Below are 16518 nucleotides of genomic sequence, written 5' to 3'. Positions count from 1 at the left end.
GAAAGAAGGAATATGCTGCGAGTGGTAACTGATTACGGAATTAATTAGGAGGCTCGGCGTGTACCGCGCGCATCATCTCGCTGATTGCCGTGAAGATGAGTGAGACGAGTGGATACGGCTCACAATAGCCATCATACAACGTTTAGGAACAGGGGGAGCGATGAATAGGAGAATAATTTGGGACGTACTGCGCAAAGCCGGGAGAGGAAAATAATAATTCGTGAGACATAATAGCAAAAATAAAGTGTGATCCAGGTAGTTGCATATAGAATATAAAGGAAAAGCTACCGCGAATACCACAGGGAATAGCAAACAAATGCAAAGACGGTGCAGAAATAAAAGTAAAAAAAAAAAAAAGAAAAATAAAAGAAAAAAACCGCCATGAATACACCGGGGAATACAAATGAAAATTTTCAACTGCGGTGATGACGACGAACTTTCAACAACAATGAAATACAAAGATGCGCCAGAGATGAACGCAGGAACGTTGGCGGACTTTTTTATCTTCTTACCTCAACTTCCTCTCTGCCACTCTACTTCTTATTTTATTATTATTATATTATCGGATATCAACTTGCTTCCTCATTTATTTATCCTCCTTTCAATAAATAAACAAGCACAACGAGAAATGAAATAATAGATTTCCAACAAAAGATATTATTTGTTGTAACAACCGCAATTTAATTGTTTACGTTTATCGAGTATAAACGGTGGACTTCGCGGAAGATTTCCCGTGCGATTTTTAAATTTAGGATACTTCGAAAAAGTAAAGTAAAGTAAATCATCTGCTTTTCATGGAAAATCAGCGTTTGCGAGTACAACAAGGGATGTTAAATGTATAAATTGATATGTATCGCTATCGAAATGTTGGTGAAACGGTGGTTTGGTTTTGCACACAGATATATCGGTAATTTATGTTAAAGGCCGGCCAAAGAGCAAACACGACTCGAAGTTTCAAAGCAGCGAGCCATCGATAATTGGCCTGATTAAGCGATTATCTAAATGATTACACAATTAATCGATGGTAAAGCCGTCACCAGAGAAAATCAATCACCAAACCGTCCACTAGAGCCACTAGACGCGCGAGCGACGGTCGGTCCCGGAAATGACGGCAGACGCGATATATCGCGATCGTGCCTAAACGTGCACGCTCTCCGCACAAGAGCGGAATTGGAACCACGTGCTCGGAATGACACACCCACGTTTCGTTCGAAATCAAGTGGAGTGGCGGAAACGTGTACGGCGTCGTTTTGTGTGTGTGTGTGTGTGTGCGTGTGCGTGCGTGTGTGTGTGTGTGTGTGTGTGTGTGTGTGTGTGTGTGTGTGTGTGTGTGTGTGTGTGAGCGTGAGCGTGAGTCTGAATAAACGCTGCAACAGGATACAATCTGTCGGGGACGCACGAATGAACGAACGACGACCATGGTGCAAATGAGAGCACTACGAAGGGGGGGAGGGGGGCGCAAGTTTATTGCGATATTTACACTGGGGAAGATGCAGTTTGCGCACGATTAACGGCCCGGTGAACCCCACGACTTGTTACCATCTCGCTCGCTAATTTCCAGCAACAATGTTGCAGGCTTATTAGAAATTATGACGCGGAAATTTTGACGCACGCTACCAAGCTAAATACGCGCATACTTAATCTGCTTTTAATTTGTGAAACGACGTCGCAACAAGCGTCGATTAAACTTTTGGCGCCTCTCGCCTTCTTGGAGTAACATTTAATATTATAACATGTTTGACATCACCCAGAGAACTATCAGATAGTAAATAGCACGATCAATAAAACGTGACGGTATGTGTTTCCGAGGCAATAAGAAGGGGCCTGGGAGAAAAATGGCTCGATGGAATTGTCCGATCGAGTCACATAGAGCTGGTTACGTTACGAGAAAGATACGAAGGCTAGTCAGGGAGATGGTAGGAAGCCAATAAAACACGCAACATGCGACGTGGCAAAGAGAAAGGCGAAGGTAAATTCGTTTTCGTACAGAAAACGCGGATCCGTGACCTACGCAATATATAGTATAGAGGAACCATGGCCACAAGTGCCGTGAAAGTCGCGAATAATTGTTCACCCATGACCTACGTCAACGATATTGGCCACATACACGCGATTTTAATCTAAATAACATCACGTCGGAAGGAAAATATACATGTTGCGATCTTTTCCATGCACTTTTGCATGCAAAGCTCGAGGAATGTCAAGAATTATCTCAACATTCTAAGACGTTCTATTCTTTTCTTGAATCTTTCTGGATCACGTATATCAGCGACGTGAAAGTTCGAAGAACATATATGGACTGAAAATTATTGAAACATTGAATTTTCTATCGCTGAATATTAAAGTCACAGATTTGCATGATGTTTTTATGTTTTTATTATGTTTCAATTTCATCGCTGCATAATTAGCTGTAAGATTAGTCGCAAACAAAATACATATAAATTCGATTGTTTCTTTAACATAGTAGCAATACGTGGCACAATCTCGTAAAATCAATGGCGTCGAGGACGTACTGGTGGCTACGTATTCACAATAGCAAAAAATTTAAGAGGACGCGTTTGCTCCGAGATCACACGTTGAACGTTTCATTTCACTTGTCAAAGATATAATGAGATTGTAAATATGATAACAAAAGTGCAAGTCAACTGTAAATGTGACTGACAATTAAGACAGCTTTTATTGACTGATATCAATATTAAAATAAAGTTTTTAATAATTTATATGATTTATATGATTTTATAAATTATTAAACAGGAATATAAATAAATGTAAAATATAAAATACAGATATATAAATAAATATAAATATGAAATGTAAATTATTAAACGTGAATAAAAATATTATAATTCAAAATTTGCAATATTTTTTAAAATTTTCGTTGATAAAGAAGTTACAAGATTAATTATAATAAGATAAATGCTTTATTATTAAATGAAAAAATTTCACACTTTTTTCACACTGTAAGAAAAAAATAATCATAAATTGTATAAATATTATGTGCATATGCATGTGACTGCATGACAACGACGTATGGATTTATTGATTGCAAAATTATTGGAAGAAACGAGTTGAAAGAAAGACAGAGAGCTAGAGAGCCAGAGAGAGAGAGAGAGAGAGAGAGAGAGAGAGAGAGAGGGGGGGGGAAGGATGGGAAGTGGAGAGGCAAATCTCGAATACAAAATCGATAGAAAACTAATTCCAAAGACAGGAGGGCTTGCAATCTGATACCGACGATCAATCGATTGAAGTGGTGCTTGCAATGGGAAATCAATAAATATATTCGACGAACATCCCAGTAGATATGAACGAGTATTTTGAAGTATAGGAGAATTTTTAGATAGAAGCTCGAACAATAATACAATGATGTTGTCGCAATTATTAATGCAAAACGTATTAAATTTCACATTAAATGTGTTCAATTTCCGTAAAGCGAAATTTCATTTATTATTATATTTTTTATACAACTAACGCATACATCACGAACGGCATTAAATCAAAATTAATATCGCAATTCGAGTTGCGTATCTCACGCGTTATATTAATTAATGACTACAGCGTTAATATAGAATGGCAAGATATCAATTAACGCTAAAAAAAAAAATCGAACGTTATTAATTGCATATATTAATAGAAAGAAATTAGTCATGCGATGAAAATCCAAAAAAGGGATGGAAGAAAGAATTCTGATTGGAAATTATTCCCGAGAGGAATAGCGAAACTCGGATACGATAGCGAAACGAGATTCCCTTGTACCTGACAGATATTGAGTTATTAAATTAGATCAGTATAACTTGCACCGTTCGTTATGCACCAATAACTTGAGACTTAGGAGGTGCATTGCGCTCCGCATTATTTAAAGCGCACTCGAATGCACCTCGCGATGACACCATTTATCGGCTGCTCCTCGCTGAATCTGCATTCCCGGACCAGAGTTTTCGATTTGTTCCCTCCGTATTCTAAGAACGCCAGTACTTCGATGACGCTTCCAATATTTAAGAGCTTTTTATCTTTTCATTTTTGCAACGTCCCTGACAATTTAGCAGAAGACGTCGCTATTTCGGTTCGTACACATTGATTTGTACCGTATAATCATTGCGATATTAAAAAATTTCATAATGATTCATATTCAAGGATTTCTGAAGAAATCGTAAAACGAGATGTTTATATATAAACCTAGAAGTAAAATTTCGAAACAACAATTCAATATAAAAAAAATGTTATACTGGATATAAATTCTTATTTTCAGTTAGAAGTAAAATTAAATAAACTCTAATTGTGAGACAAACATTCTAAAGAAAAAAAATTTTTTATTTTATTCAGAAGTAATTAAATTGGGAACACGTTATGTTATCTACGTCTTTACATTAAATAAAATAAATAAAAATTTTTACAGTAAATAAACAAAACGGAATAATTCTCAGAAAATAATGAGTTTTTGTTTTGTACGTCATGTTTGATGTACTTCATTAAATTGTACTGTTTTTAATATATTTTCATTTATTACTTCATGTTTTTTTGCACAAATAATATAGAGAGAAGCAATTGCAATTTTGCTGTACGAGATAATTTTATAGATGAAAACAAAGTTTGACCCGACAGAATATTGATTGCAGGAGCCACGGCATCGTGCTGCCACGATCTGTTCATCTGCTAAGCTTTACATACACCATGTGGGTCGATTTTGTAGTCGGTAAAGCAGACAACGGTTATCTTCAGCAGTAAAGCTGTATTACGACAAAATGTTCGTGAAAAGTTTATCAGAGAGTTTCAAAGATTTCCCGTCACGGCACCACCGAAGAAATTACGGAAGTCACCAAGAAAACAAGATACGCCAATTTTTCCGCATTGCAGAGAGACAAAAAGTTTGAAATATTCTTTATATATGTTAATGTAAGGTAAAAAAAAAGATCTGAGGTGAGATTTTATAAATCAAATGTGCGCGTAAGATTTTGTTAAACAGACGTAAGTCGTCCTCTTTAAGAATCTCTCTTATAGCAAAAAAAAAAAAATGTAACTTTATCTTCACGACGAAGATAAAATTACAGGCAGAAATAGTTATAAAAACATTTCGCCGAAAAAAGATTTCCGAAGTAAGATTTCGCCGGGAAAACCAGTCGTATAAACGGAGAATTGCGTATTCTAAACAAGCGCATCGCCTCGGTATAGAAATACCGCTTATATAAACGTGACAATTTGGCAGCCGAGTGCCGCAATCTCGTTGAGCCTTCGACGACAAATCCGTCTTGCGACCTGACGGTTTGACAATCAAGCGTAAAACGTCGACGCCGTCCCGCCGAAGAATAGCTTCTTTCGTTCACGCTGGCAATCGCTTGCGATCGCAATATTTAGATGTGCCTGGCCTCAGAAATAGACTATTTTGACTCGATTTCACGTGACGACGTGAGATTTCCTTCTGTAATGTTGAAAAACAACTTCGCAGAAGAATTTCGCATGAAAAACACGCGAGATCCTCCTAGGTAAAAGTAGGTCGGAAAATTCAACATGGTCGTAGGAGTAAGGAATCTGTCTGATTCAGTATTCCGTCAGGACCAAACTATTCTGAAAAGATCAACTAATCTCAAGACGATTGTAAGCCAGACTTTTTGCCTCTCCCCCCCCACGTGATACGACTTGTTAGATGGGCAAAGTTTCATGAAACAGGGATGGAAAGCGGGAGAGAGAAAAGGAGAGAAGAGAACGGGCTAACCCGAGTAACGTCGAGTTTGCTATAATTAAATTATGAGGTTGTATTATGAGCAGCACACTTGCTTGGGGCAATTTAATACATCAGAGTCCCAAATTAAAATTGCAATTTTATTGGCATTATTAGTCAATTCTTCATTGCTACACTGCAACCGATATTCTGCCTCGCACATAATATAAACTGCATTAATGGCGAAATAAATGACTAAGACTCACGTCATTTTACGCGGGCAAAGAAATCCTGCAAAAATACTGCGGGCAGAATTAAATTGATAAAATATCACATCATGTTTTTATTAACCAACGTCACACGAGTGAGATTTACTTACGCAATCTGGAACTACAATTTTACAATATTATTCAATCCCCCGTTAATTAATATGACGGTACTACGTAGCAGGAACGGTACTACGTAGTAATATCATCGCTACCGTCATCGATAACGAGCGCGCGCGCATTAAGTGAATTTGTAAATAAATATACAGACGCAAGGAACATTTATTTTCATTTCGCGAGCGTAGAGAGAGTTCTACAGTTTTCCATATATTCAAACTGCGGCTCTTGGTCGGTTGGTCGGTTTTTAATATCAATTCTACTAAAGTATTTTTTTTCCCCCCTGCGTCTATATCGACGTCGTTTGTTAACAGTCCGTTCTCTGCTCCGAGCTCTCCTCGGTGTATTTGCCAAAGTTCATATCGCGGAACAAACATATGCAGCATTAGCATAGGGAGGTCGCGAATCAGATGGAATGGCTACCGATCCGCGATTTCCGAGCTCGTTACACCACCATCGATAATCCGGCCGTTATATGTGCAACGAAATGTGTACCTTTTACCTGGAAGAAACTGGCACATACATACGCTAGCAATGCCAGTTGTATCGATCCGAGAACACTCTCTCTCTCTCTCTCTCTCTCTCTCTCTCTCTCTCTCTCTCCCTTTTACTCGCAAATGTTATGTTTCGTTTCCGCGATATATGTCAGTGACGTGTGCAGTGTTGAATGAAAAATGTAATTTGCCTGTCTACGAAAGCCTTGAAATGATATAACAGGGGGATACCCTCCCCCCCCTCCCTCCCTTTGCTTTACAATCAAATCAAATTTATGTATGCAGCTATCGGTTCATCACGTGACGTTCGTCGCATCGTACTAACTTAAATTTATTTATTTTTAAAGACGACGTGTTTTCGTAATAAAATTTAATGAAGATTAATTTGTATTCTCGTATGAAAAAGAAGTATGAAAATGATAATTAACTTTTTTTTTTATATATGCTGTAGAAATTAAATTACGAAGAACAAGAGACATTCCAGATAGCTTTGGGATGATTTTCTACTTGTAGGTTGAGAAAAGCGATTTGCAATTTATCCTACGCAAAGTTTCGTCAATCTACATCATTCTACACGCGAGTACACTTCAGAACTGTTTGCAAGTAGTTTTATGTACAACTTAGTGACTAGGTCTAGATCTTAAATGAATCAAGGTCATCGTGGCGACCCTCAGTTGCGCATTACTATCGATCTTACGGAAGAATCGTTGAGGAAACAACGCAGAAGGAAGGGACTTGGCGTGAATAAGGATTACACGTCGAAATGATCGATCACAACTGGTATATTAAATCTTGGAGCTCGAAAACGCAGTTAAGTTTCAAGCTGTCAAGCTGCGCGTCAAAATAGTTCGCAAACTGCATGCGAAAATAATCATTTAAGCGTTTACGCCTACGATGCTAATATTATCATATCGGCAAGTTCCATAATTCATACAATATATGCATATAGATGACGAAAGCAGCTTAGAAAGTTCTTACTGAAGTACTCTCTGGAGTAAATAGATACCTTGCGGTAAACAGCCGAACTCCTTTATCAATTTCTACTTGACTTGATCTAAACTGAAATAGATAAAACAAAGCGTCTTCCCCTTATATTCGATACGATCAATATTATATTTAAATTTGAACGATGTCATTTCAAGTCGTTTCCCGTTTCGCGTTGCTTCAACACTACGTGCTTCGATCGCGGAAAAGTTCGAAACAAAGTTTGAAATTGCCTGTTCCGAACGTGAGCAAGCGTGTAGCGCTTCGTCATTGTTGTTTCAAGATTAGCTTTAGCAATGTACAACGATCGCAATACATTAATGTCGAATACGAACTAACTTTGCGGTTAATAACAAAATATTGAGCTTTCGACCGATATGAGCTTGCGGCCGACATTAAGCAGATGGAGAATATCTCAAAACGCCGGAGATTGATTACAGGCTACTCTCCTTCGGGATCCTATCTCTCCCTTTCCCCTTTCCCTTGTGATAAATGCGAGACGTTCTAATTAATGGGACGTTTATCGTCGTTACGTGTCGGATGAGAAACAAATTTTCGAGCTGTCAAGTCGTTGTATGTCGTTAATGACCTATCACCTTTCGCGCGTCGCATTGCACAGAAATTTAAGTTTCGAATTCAAATTCACGCACACGGTGATTAAAAATTGTAAAATATATTGCTATTTTATACTGAGACTACTATTTAAAAGATCTACACAAATTGCAGGCATATATATAGCGATTTGTGTGCTAAATAATAGTTCAACGAGCCATTATATGCAAAGTTTAATCTGGAGTTGCAACCAACTAATCGACAAGCGGAACATTGCAACAGTGATCGATAAATTAACGTGTAATGTTACGCATGCATATGTGTGCATATGTGTGCATATGTGTGAGACAGAGAGAGAGAGAGAGAGAGAGAGAGAGAGAGAGAGAGAGAGAGAGAGAGAGAGAGAGAGAGAGAGAGAGAGCGTAAATAGGTGAAATAGGTAAAATAAGGCGAGTAAATATTCATTCATTCCGTTAAACTCGTGAGTTTATCTTGCGAGTAAATATGCTGCTGGCGTAATTTACATTTGTAGGAAAATGTCGAAATTCAAGCACGTAATCGCTTATTCATGTCGCATGGTCAGCATGCTCTTAACGCGCTGCAGTGTCCATTCATTTAGACGCAATTTGGTAATTCCTGCAGAGCTATGTTGTAATACGATATGCGTCAAAGGGCACATAATTGATGGGAAATTATTATTCTCTCTCTCTCTCTCTCTCTCTCTCTCTCTCTCTCTCTCTCTCTCTCTCTCTCTTCCCTTACTCCCTTCATCTTTTTCTTTCTCTTTTTTGGAGCATCACTTGTAACCAACCAATAAGTAATGATTGAGCAAATAAGACAAATGAAATATCATATTGCTTCTTTAATTAATGACAAGTCGACACCACTGACATTTCCATGTTCCGAGAATTTTCATTTATAAGAAAAGTTAAGTACAAAATATTACAGGTAAATTTTTCAATTTACTTGAAATAAATCAGAAGAATATTTTTCGGCAGGTTTAATTCAATTTCCTTGCGCTTTCCCTTTGTGTTATAAATTTTTTTTTTTTTTGGTTGTCACTTTTAATACTTATCGTCTTTGTTTGCCGGGAAATACTATCAAACTTGAGTTCAATGTAGATTAATAATGACTCCAAAAGAAAACAATGGTTACCAGCCACCGACACTATATCGCGATGATACCGCACATGTGTCAATGTCGCGGTCAACAAGAGCTTTTCGTACTTGCGAAAGATATAACTGCAACAGTTGAGAAATAGCGAAACAAACAAGACAACAGAACCGCTCGAGATGATAAAACAGCGCTATAACCAACAACAAATGTAAATAAATTACTCTAAAAAAACAAAGAGTTTTCATCGGTTCTCTCTCCTCCTCACTTACACTTTTCCCAAAAGACAAACACGAATATTGTTCTGCGGTTAGATCAATTAGCATTTACAATATCGCATATTGGCGATTTGGAAATGCGAGATCCGAACGTATTGTTTCCAAATCGTTAACTGTAATAATGGACAACTAGCTGAATGACAATTGCTGAATTAATAGATGTACTATCGACACTACCGTGTACCGATGTAAATATGGATTTCGTAATCAGCTTATAAACAGAATCCGTGCAAAAGGCAAAGGCAATTACTGCCGTGAAAGGGTCACGTCTATACGTCCGAATACAGGTCGTTCCATTCCAAGCACTCCCGCTTTAGTTCTATTCCAATATCAAGGAAATCACGTACGTACGGCACATAGTATCATAACTCCCTCGCAAACAAGCTCCGATTCACTCTGTTTTATATTCCGTGTTTCATCTCGTGAGCGCAGCAAAAGCTATTCGAGAAAGGCCTTGTTTAACGAGCCAAGGGCCAACGGTGCACTTTACGAGTGACGTTTAGAAGATCTTAAACGCAGGTAAGAGAAGAGAAAACAGAGCCGTTACTGCACTACAGCCACGATATGCAAAATGAAAGGCTTTTGTGTAGAACGATGGCGGTATGAGCGATCAAGCTTTAATTCACGATCCTCAAGCACCTTTTGACCTTGTATTTTTCAATCTTAACGATATTGTTCATGCCGAGGGAACATATCTTTAGTTTAGAATTATTTTTCCTATTTCCGATTAATATTATATAAAGAATTTATTTTTTAATTAAAAATATTCAATTCAATATCAATATCAATATATTCGCATATGGGATTTTCTTCCAGGAAGCTTCGTAGAAGCTTTGATAAAATTGATTAAATTTTTTTCAATACAAATTTTAAATATACATTAGTTTTACATTTTCAAACAAAAAAACTGTGTTTGTTGCACAATCCACTAAAATAAATTACAACTACAGTAAAATTGTATGGAATATTAAAGAATGTATTAAATATATCTAATTAAGTGAATTGTTGCAATTAAATATTTCCGAGAACTTAAAATAGAAATAGCATTTTACAGCAATTTTTTTTTAAATCTTTTTTATACAGACGTAATCTTAATTCCATACGAAATCTTAAAAAATTGTTTACTCATCCGCAGAATTTATCTCGACGAGCTTTCGCATGAAAATCCACGAGTTAATACTAAATCCGAGTTAATTATTAAATAATTTTTTCGTCAGATTTGTCACAACAGAGTGAAAAAAGGAACTAGCGACATTTTCCAGTACAAGCTTGATTAAATAAAGTATGGAAAATTCTGCGAAAATATTTTTCAAGAATTTTCTAAATGTCTCGATGCGATTTCAATGGAAGATTTTATTTTTTGAAAAAATATGTACAACAAAAGAGGCCGTATATTTAGCAAATCACATTTTCCCTAATTCATGCACAGATACATATTTTTTATGCATACGTTAAATCTGATTGAAGCCCGTTATATTCGAATGCGAAAAAGCGTCACAAATGCGAAATCTACTTATACACATATACATATACAAAAAAAAAATACTTTCATTAAGTTACTCGCGATCTCTGATTTTTAAAACGAGATATCTTGTTACAAGAGAGAGAGAGAGAGAGAGAGAGAGAGAGAAAGAGAGAAAGAGAGAGACAGAGCAGAGAGAGCAAATGCGCTCAGTACATTTGAAAAAGAGGCAAAGAGAAGGTGTACGATATTTCGCATCATCGAGATGAAACGTTCGCATCGATCAGGCAATTTTATCCTGATTGAAGTATGTCTAAATCGTTTCGAAACCCGTTCGACGTAATTTCTCAGAGGAAAGCGCCATCTCAGAGAAAGATTTCCGCATTTCCCTCGCGCTCGCCGCTTACGTCGCGCTCGCCGCATTCATCGGCCGACATTTCCAGGTTGAAAGCATCGGTAGACGCGCAATCTATTTTCGAACACACGTCCCAGTTGAACGGTGCCCGGTAAACGTTTGCGTAAACGGCCGGCAAACACATGGTTTGTACTTGGAATGTGACACGACATAATTACTGGCGGTTTTGCCAGATTGCGGTTAAAGTGACGGTCGCGGTAAATCGGAGAAAAAGCGCTAATCACTTGAAGAAAAAACTTTTTCTCATCCAATTCAACTTGTAAATAATGAATAAAGTAGCGCAATGAGGTGCATAATAATAACATACGCTTTTTACGCAACAGTCCTTGTACCGCTTGTACTCGACTTGTATTTTCTAGGAAGCATGAAATTGTTTGAAACGAGAAAAGCAATACGCGATGACATTCGATGAACTGCGCGGAAATTAAGGTAATTGCGCTCCCGGCGGCTTTATGTGCCGAAAATGACCGAAGATAAAACTGCGAGCGGCATTTTCGAGAAAATGAGAGATGAGAGTTTCCTTAGGTAAAGCAAGGCAGATATTACAAAGAGAATAAAGCGCTCGTAATATTCTGCATTATTCGGTTAATTATGTTCATAAAGTAATTAACTTCTGAATTTGCTCCGATAAAACTTGTGTAAACATCGTTTAAAAAAAAATTTTAACTTTCTAAAACAAATGCAATTAAAAAAAGCAATTATAATTATATTTAAATGATGCAATGCCCAGATTTGACTATTGAATTATCTAAAGATAATATGTAATACGCAAATGCGACGTGTACATGTAAAATTGTTCAGCTGTAATATAATAATGTAATTGATATCATCGGTAGCGGAGCAATGCGCAACATTGAGCGCGTCATATGTGTGCAATTATGAAACGATTATTCGTGCGGCGCTATCCAGCAGGGCTTTACGGAACAAGGCAGAATATTCTAATATAAACAAAACGAATGCTATTCGTTATTCTTCGTGCTACGATCAAACGGCATCGGAATTAATTCTAAACAGAATTTGAAACGTGCACGATTCGCATCACAAAGGAATGGTCTGCTCTGCGGTAAACAGTCCTTCCCATTTACGAGTGACAAGAACAATTACGTCTAACTACATCGTAGTAACGTTACAATGCACGTTTCTTTGTCGGAAAGTTTTAAAGGAATATTGCGTCTCTAACAAGATCGCATGAAGCTGCTCACAGAGAAGCTGAAAAATAATTACACGATATATCTCGTTCGTTTTCCCCTTCATAAGATTATATATAAATAGTACATCGTTATTTTTAAAAGAAAGTTTACTTGATCCATGCCTTTTCCTTTTCTCTCTTTCTCCCGTAATTTTTAAATATAAAAATCTAAAATTTAATTACAAGAAATCTGAATTTTTGTTTTTGCCATTTTCACATTTGCATTATTTACAACAATTTCTTCAACAATTATTATAAAACAGCTTCTGTTAGAAACGAGTAATGAATCTAGATGCGGTATTGAAGTATGAATCTATAAGCCATCAAAGGCTTTATATTCGACCCATATTCATTTGATGGGAAATCACGATAATAATATCGTTGCAACATCGACACATGCGCAATCACATGGAATACGTTTCGCGTATATAATATAATAATTTCGTGTTTACTCTATAGCAAATTCAATTCAATCATAATAAAATAATCATTCACATCCGTAATAATTGGCATCCCGGTGGATTAGTGCGGTATATAATAAATATTAGATATTCACGCGAGAGTGTATTCACGAAATCGAATCGTCATCATTTCATCAAAGGTATATATTATCTCTGGCTTTGTTAATAAATCGCGCATTCCCCCGTCTCTCGTTTAACCTCCGTTCCGTTGTTCAATCCATTCGCGAATTTACACAATAAATTTTCCGCGATATCTACCAATTCCATTTATTTATTTATTTTTTATTTATTTTTTTTTTTTACGAGCCAACGCGCGCCGAAAAGGTTAACACGGCGAACCATGAAACAAAGGGCGATCGCCCCCGAGCGAAGCTACCCTCGAAAACACGGACACAATGGCAGAGCAGGAAATTCGATCATTCAACTACTCACTCTAGAAAGACCTCGGATTCGCTTCGGGGCAACACCAACCTCGGCAATACGATGGCCTTCTTACGTCTGTTCTTGAGCGTCTGCGCGGAGAATTGGAACTCCGACGTCTGCAGGGGCGAGTGCGGGCTCAGGATCGTGATCCTGCGATCGCTACCACCAGGACTGGTCAAAGAGAATACGCTGGTCGGCGGCGGCAGGCTCAGGTGCTGCGGTATCTTCCTCTCCAGGCCGGTATTAGCGAATAAACCGCGCCTGACCTCGGCATTCAGGCTCTCCTCCCGGTGTAGATTCTCGCTGCTCTTCGACTCGACCGTCACGATCCTGCGCACGTCCCTCGCCGACGACGTCAGGAAGCTCCTGTAATGACTTCTGGAGGAGCCCAAGTGCGTCTCCGAGGACGAGGACAGCGACTCCATCGACTTGCAGTCCTCGCTGTAACGATCGTCGGCGCTGAGGAAGTTCCTCGACGATCGCAGGCTCTCCATCGATCTGGCGGTCACTTGGCTGCTGACGCCGCCGGTCGTCAACAGGTGTTGTTGCTGCTGCTGCTGCTGCTGCTGCTGTTGCTGCTGCTGCTGCTGCTGGCGTTGCTGCTGCATCTGCAGTCTCGAAATGCTCTTCACCTCGGGCTCGTACTCCTCCTGGCTGGAGCTGGACTGCGAGCTGCGATTTGTAACCATGAAGAGACCCAGTCGCGAGCTGTCGCTCACACGAAGGGAGGACACCGTCGTTTTTCGACGTTCGGCGTCGTCCGGAATGTCCAAGGAGTATGGATATCTCTCGTATACCTTCCTGCGCGTCTTGCTCGGCGCGTCCTCGTCCTTCGGCAGGTTCTCCACTTCGTTCTCGGACACGCATTCCATCGTGTCGGAATCCTCCGCCGACTCCTGCGCCCGCAGAATATGCTGACTGAACTTGGAGGTAACTTTCGATGTAGTAACTTTCGTAGAGAATCGATTCACCAGCGAAACCGCCTCACGCAGTTCCTCGGTTTCATCCTCGTCCATTTTCTCGATAGATTATTCCGGGAAACACTGACGGATGTTACCGCAGTAAATTAAGAGGGAAATTAAGAGGCCAAAACTTTTTCCGCGATAATCCAACGTCGTCCGAGTAAGGTTGTCAGAAGATTATTTGTGTAGATGATTAATCCGGTAGAAATAAACTCGATTGTCTATATCGTTGTAAAACGGAGCAGTCAAATTGTCAAATTTTCCAGCAGAATGTATTCACGATTCCACGTGGATCTCTTTGTCGTCAGATTGGAATGCATCGTTCTCGGCATTTCTTTTTTTTCAACTGCATCGCGTTTCCCACCTACATGATCTTGCCGTTTAATAGCCGACAAGCTGAAAACCAATGACACTTTTCAATATTTTGGGGATAATTTTACTTATTTGCATTGGAGCACTTGGAGCCATCTTCGATATTTCTTGCATTTTCCATCATTAATTTCATTAATTTCAATAAAAATTTTTTCAACAACGATACACATAATAAATAACATAGCAAATATTTAAGCGTTTGTTTGTTAAATCTATTGTGTACGCAATTTCTAAATTTTATTTTTGCATCAGCTACAATAATAAATGATATTTTAAATGAAAACAAATTAAATTGTTTTTAACGTTGAACACTGTGTATATGAAATCAAAGGAAAAATCGCTAAACCGAATCGTTAAGATTAAAGTATGCAAAGGAAAATTGGACTATCGACAGTTACGTTTAAAAAAAATTTACCAGATATAAATTTGTCGTTGATATTGAATGCCTTCGGAATAGCGGGATTGTATTTTTTTCGATTACAAACTGGTTTGAATTAATTGGTTTGAAGTTACTAAAATTCAATTATTCTCACGTTCTCAGGTTGAATCAAAATTAATCACAAAATAATCGAATCTACTATATTTTGTAATATTTTGTTACATTTTAGTATTTTTCAATTTCATTCAGTTTTAAATTTTCTCCAAATAATTTACATATTCTACTTAATTCTTTCACAGACAAAAAAGATAATTAATATTGTTTTATATAACAAAACTTTTATAATGATAATGACAATTTAATTAGAAAGTGTGAGAAAATTCAATAAATTTTATTTGTATTCATAATAAATTCAATTTCATAACAACTAAAAGATTTTATATATATATATATATTGTCAACATTTGATGAATTATGACGTAAATTAAAAATTTAAACTCAGCTATTCTTCAAAATATTTGCATAAGATTCCTGTATGGAAAAGAAAATAAATAAGAAACGGAAGAGACGGCAAATTTAACGTTTTATTTGCAACGGTAAATATGTTCATTCGTATGTAAAAAAATTCCAAATTCCAAATTCCACTTTTTTTCGCAAAATAGCTCGTCTACGCGAGCAATCGAATTGATTTCCTTATAATTTTAATTAACAGAACAACTATAACTTGATTCTAATAAATTGCATGCTATCGACATTTTTCTCTCCTTCCCTCCTCATCTTTCTCTTTCTCTTTTTTCGTCTTTGAACGTTCTACTTCTCTTTAACCGGAACATTTATAGTTTCCGCAAGAGTTACCTTGTCCACGGACGAAATTCATGAATTAAAGCGCCCGTGCGCGAAGGCGTAGCTTTCCAGGTTCGTAAGCTTCGCTTTCAAGTGACGTGCAATTGGCGGGCGAAACAAGAATTCGATACAAGTTCGCAATAATGGCTACCGGTAGAGACAATGGGCACAACAGGCGCGGTGAAGTCATTCGATTGCATCCCCCTTTAAGTTGAACTGCAAGACTGTATCTGGCTATAGCAGTTACGCCATATAAATGAGAAATGATCGAAGTGCTTTAAGTGGTAGCTATCTTATTTGCGTAGTATAGAACTCGCAGCGATCGCACACAATGAGAACCAATCCGATGGGAAAGACATGTAGAGCGTGTGTATCTTGCATATTTTCCCTGATACTTATCGCGTAGAGTACCGTATTCGTTTCTATGGCAGGAATTTCCCTGTGGTATTTATTTCCCAGCGACAAGAATTTTCTGGGGGAGTTTTTTTTCACGATTTTTATGGTCCGCAGTTTACGAGCGGATAACGCGCGCATTCCAAGCATTACTCACATGAA

The 16518-nt window shown here is 37.9% G+C and overlaps 1 protein-coding gene across 5 annotated transcripts in view; it reads right to left on the bottom strand.

Annotated features, from left to right (window-relative positions):
• Positions 1 to 16518, bottom strand: part of dnc (phosphodiesterase dunce) — a 141572-nt gene that overhangs the window by 102881 nt on the left and 22173 nt on the right. For 4 of the 5 annotated variants that reach the window (XM_011642259.3, XM_089074534.1, XM_011642260.3 and 1 more), the window contains exon 2: positions 13417 to 14765. In XM_011642259.3, the coding sequence (XP_011640561.2) occupies positions 13417 to 14423 (1007 nt within the window). In that variant the 5' untranslated portion in view covers positions 14424 to 14765. The remainder of the gene's footprint in view (positions 1 to 13416; positions 14766 to 16518) is intronic. The other variant, XM_089074535.1, reaches the window with a different exon arrangement.

The sequence above is a fragment of the Pogonomyrmex barbatus genome, unplaced genomic scaffold (genome assembly GCF_055798465.1).
Source record: "Pogonomyrmex barbatus isolate J1 unplaced genomic scaffold, ASM5579846v1 scaffold17, whole genome shotgun sequence".
Classification (NCBI taxonomy): Eukaryota; Metazoa; Arthropoda; class Insecta; order Hymenoptera; family Formicidae; genus Pogonomyrmex; species Pogonomyrmex barbatus.
The sequence above is the reverse complement of the archived record's forward strand: the minus strand, read 5'-3'. Positions and strand labels throughout refer to the sequence as shown.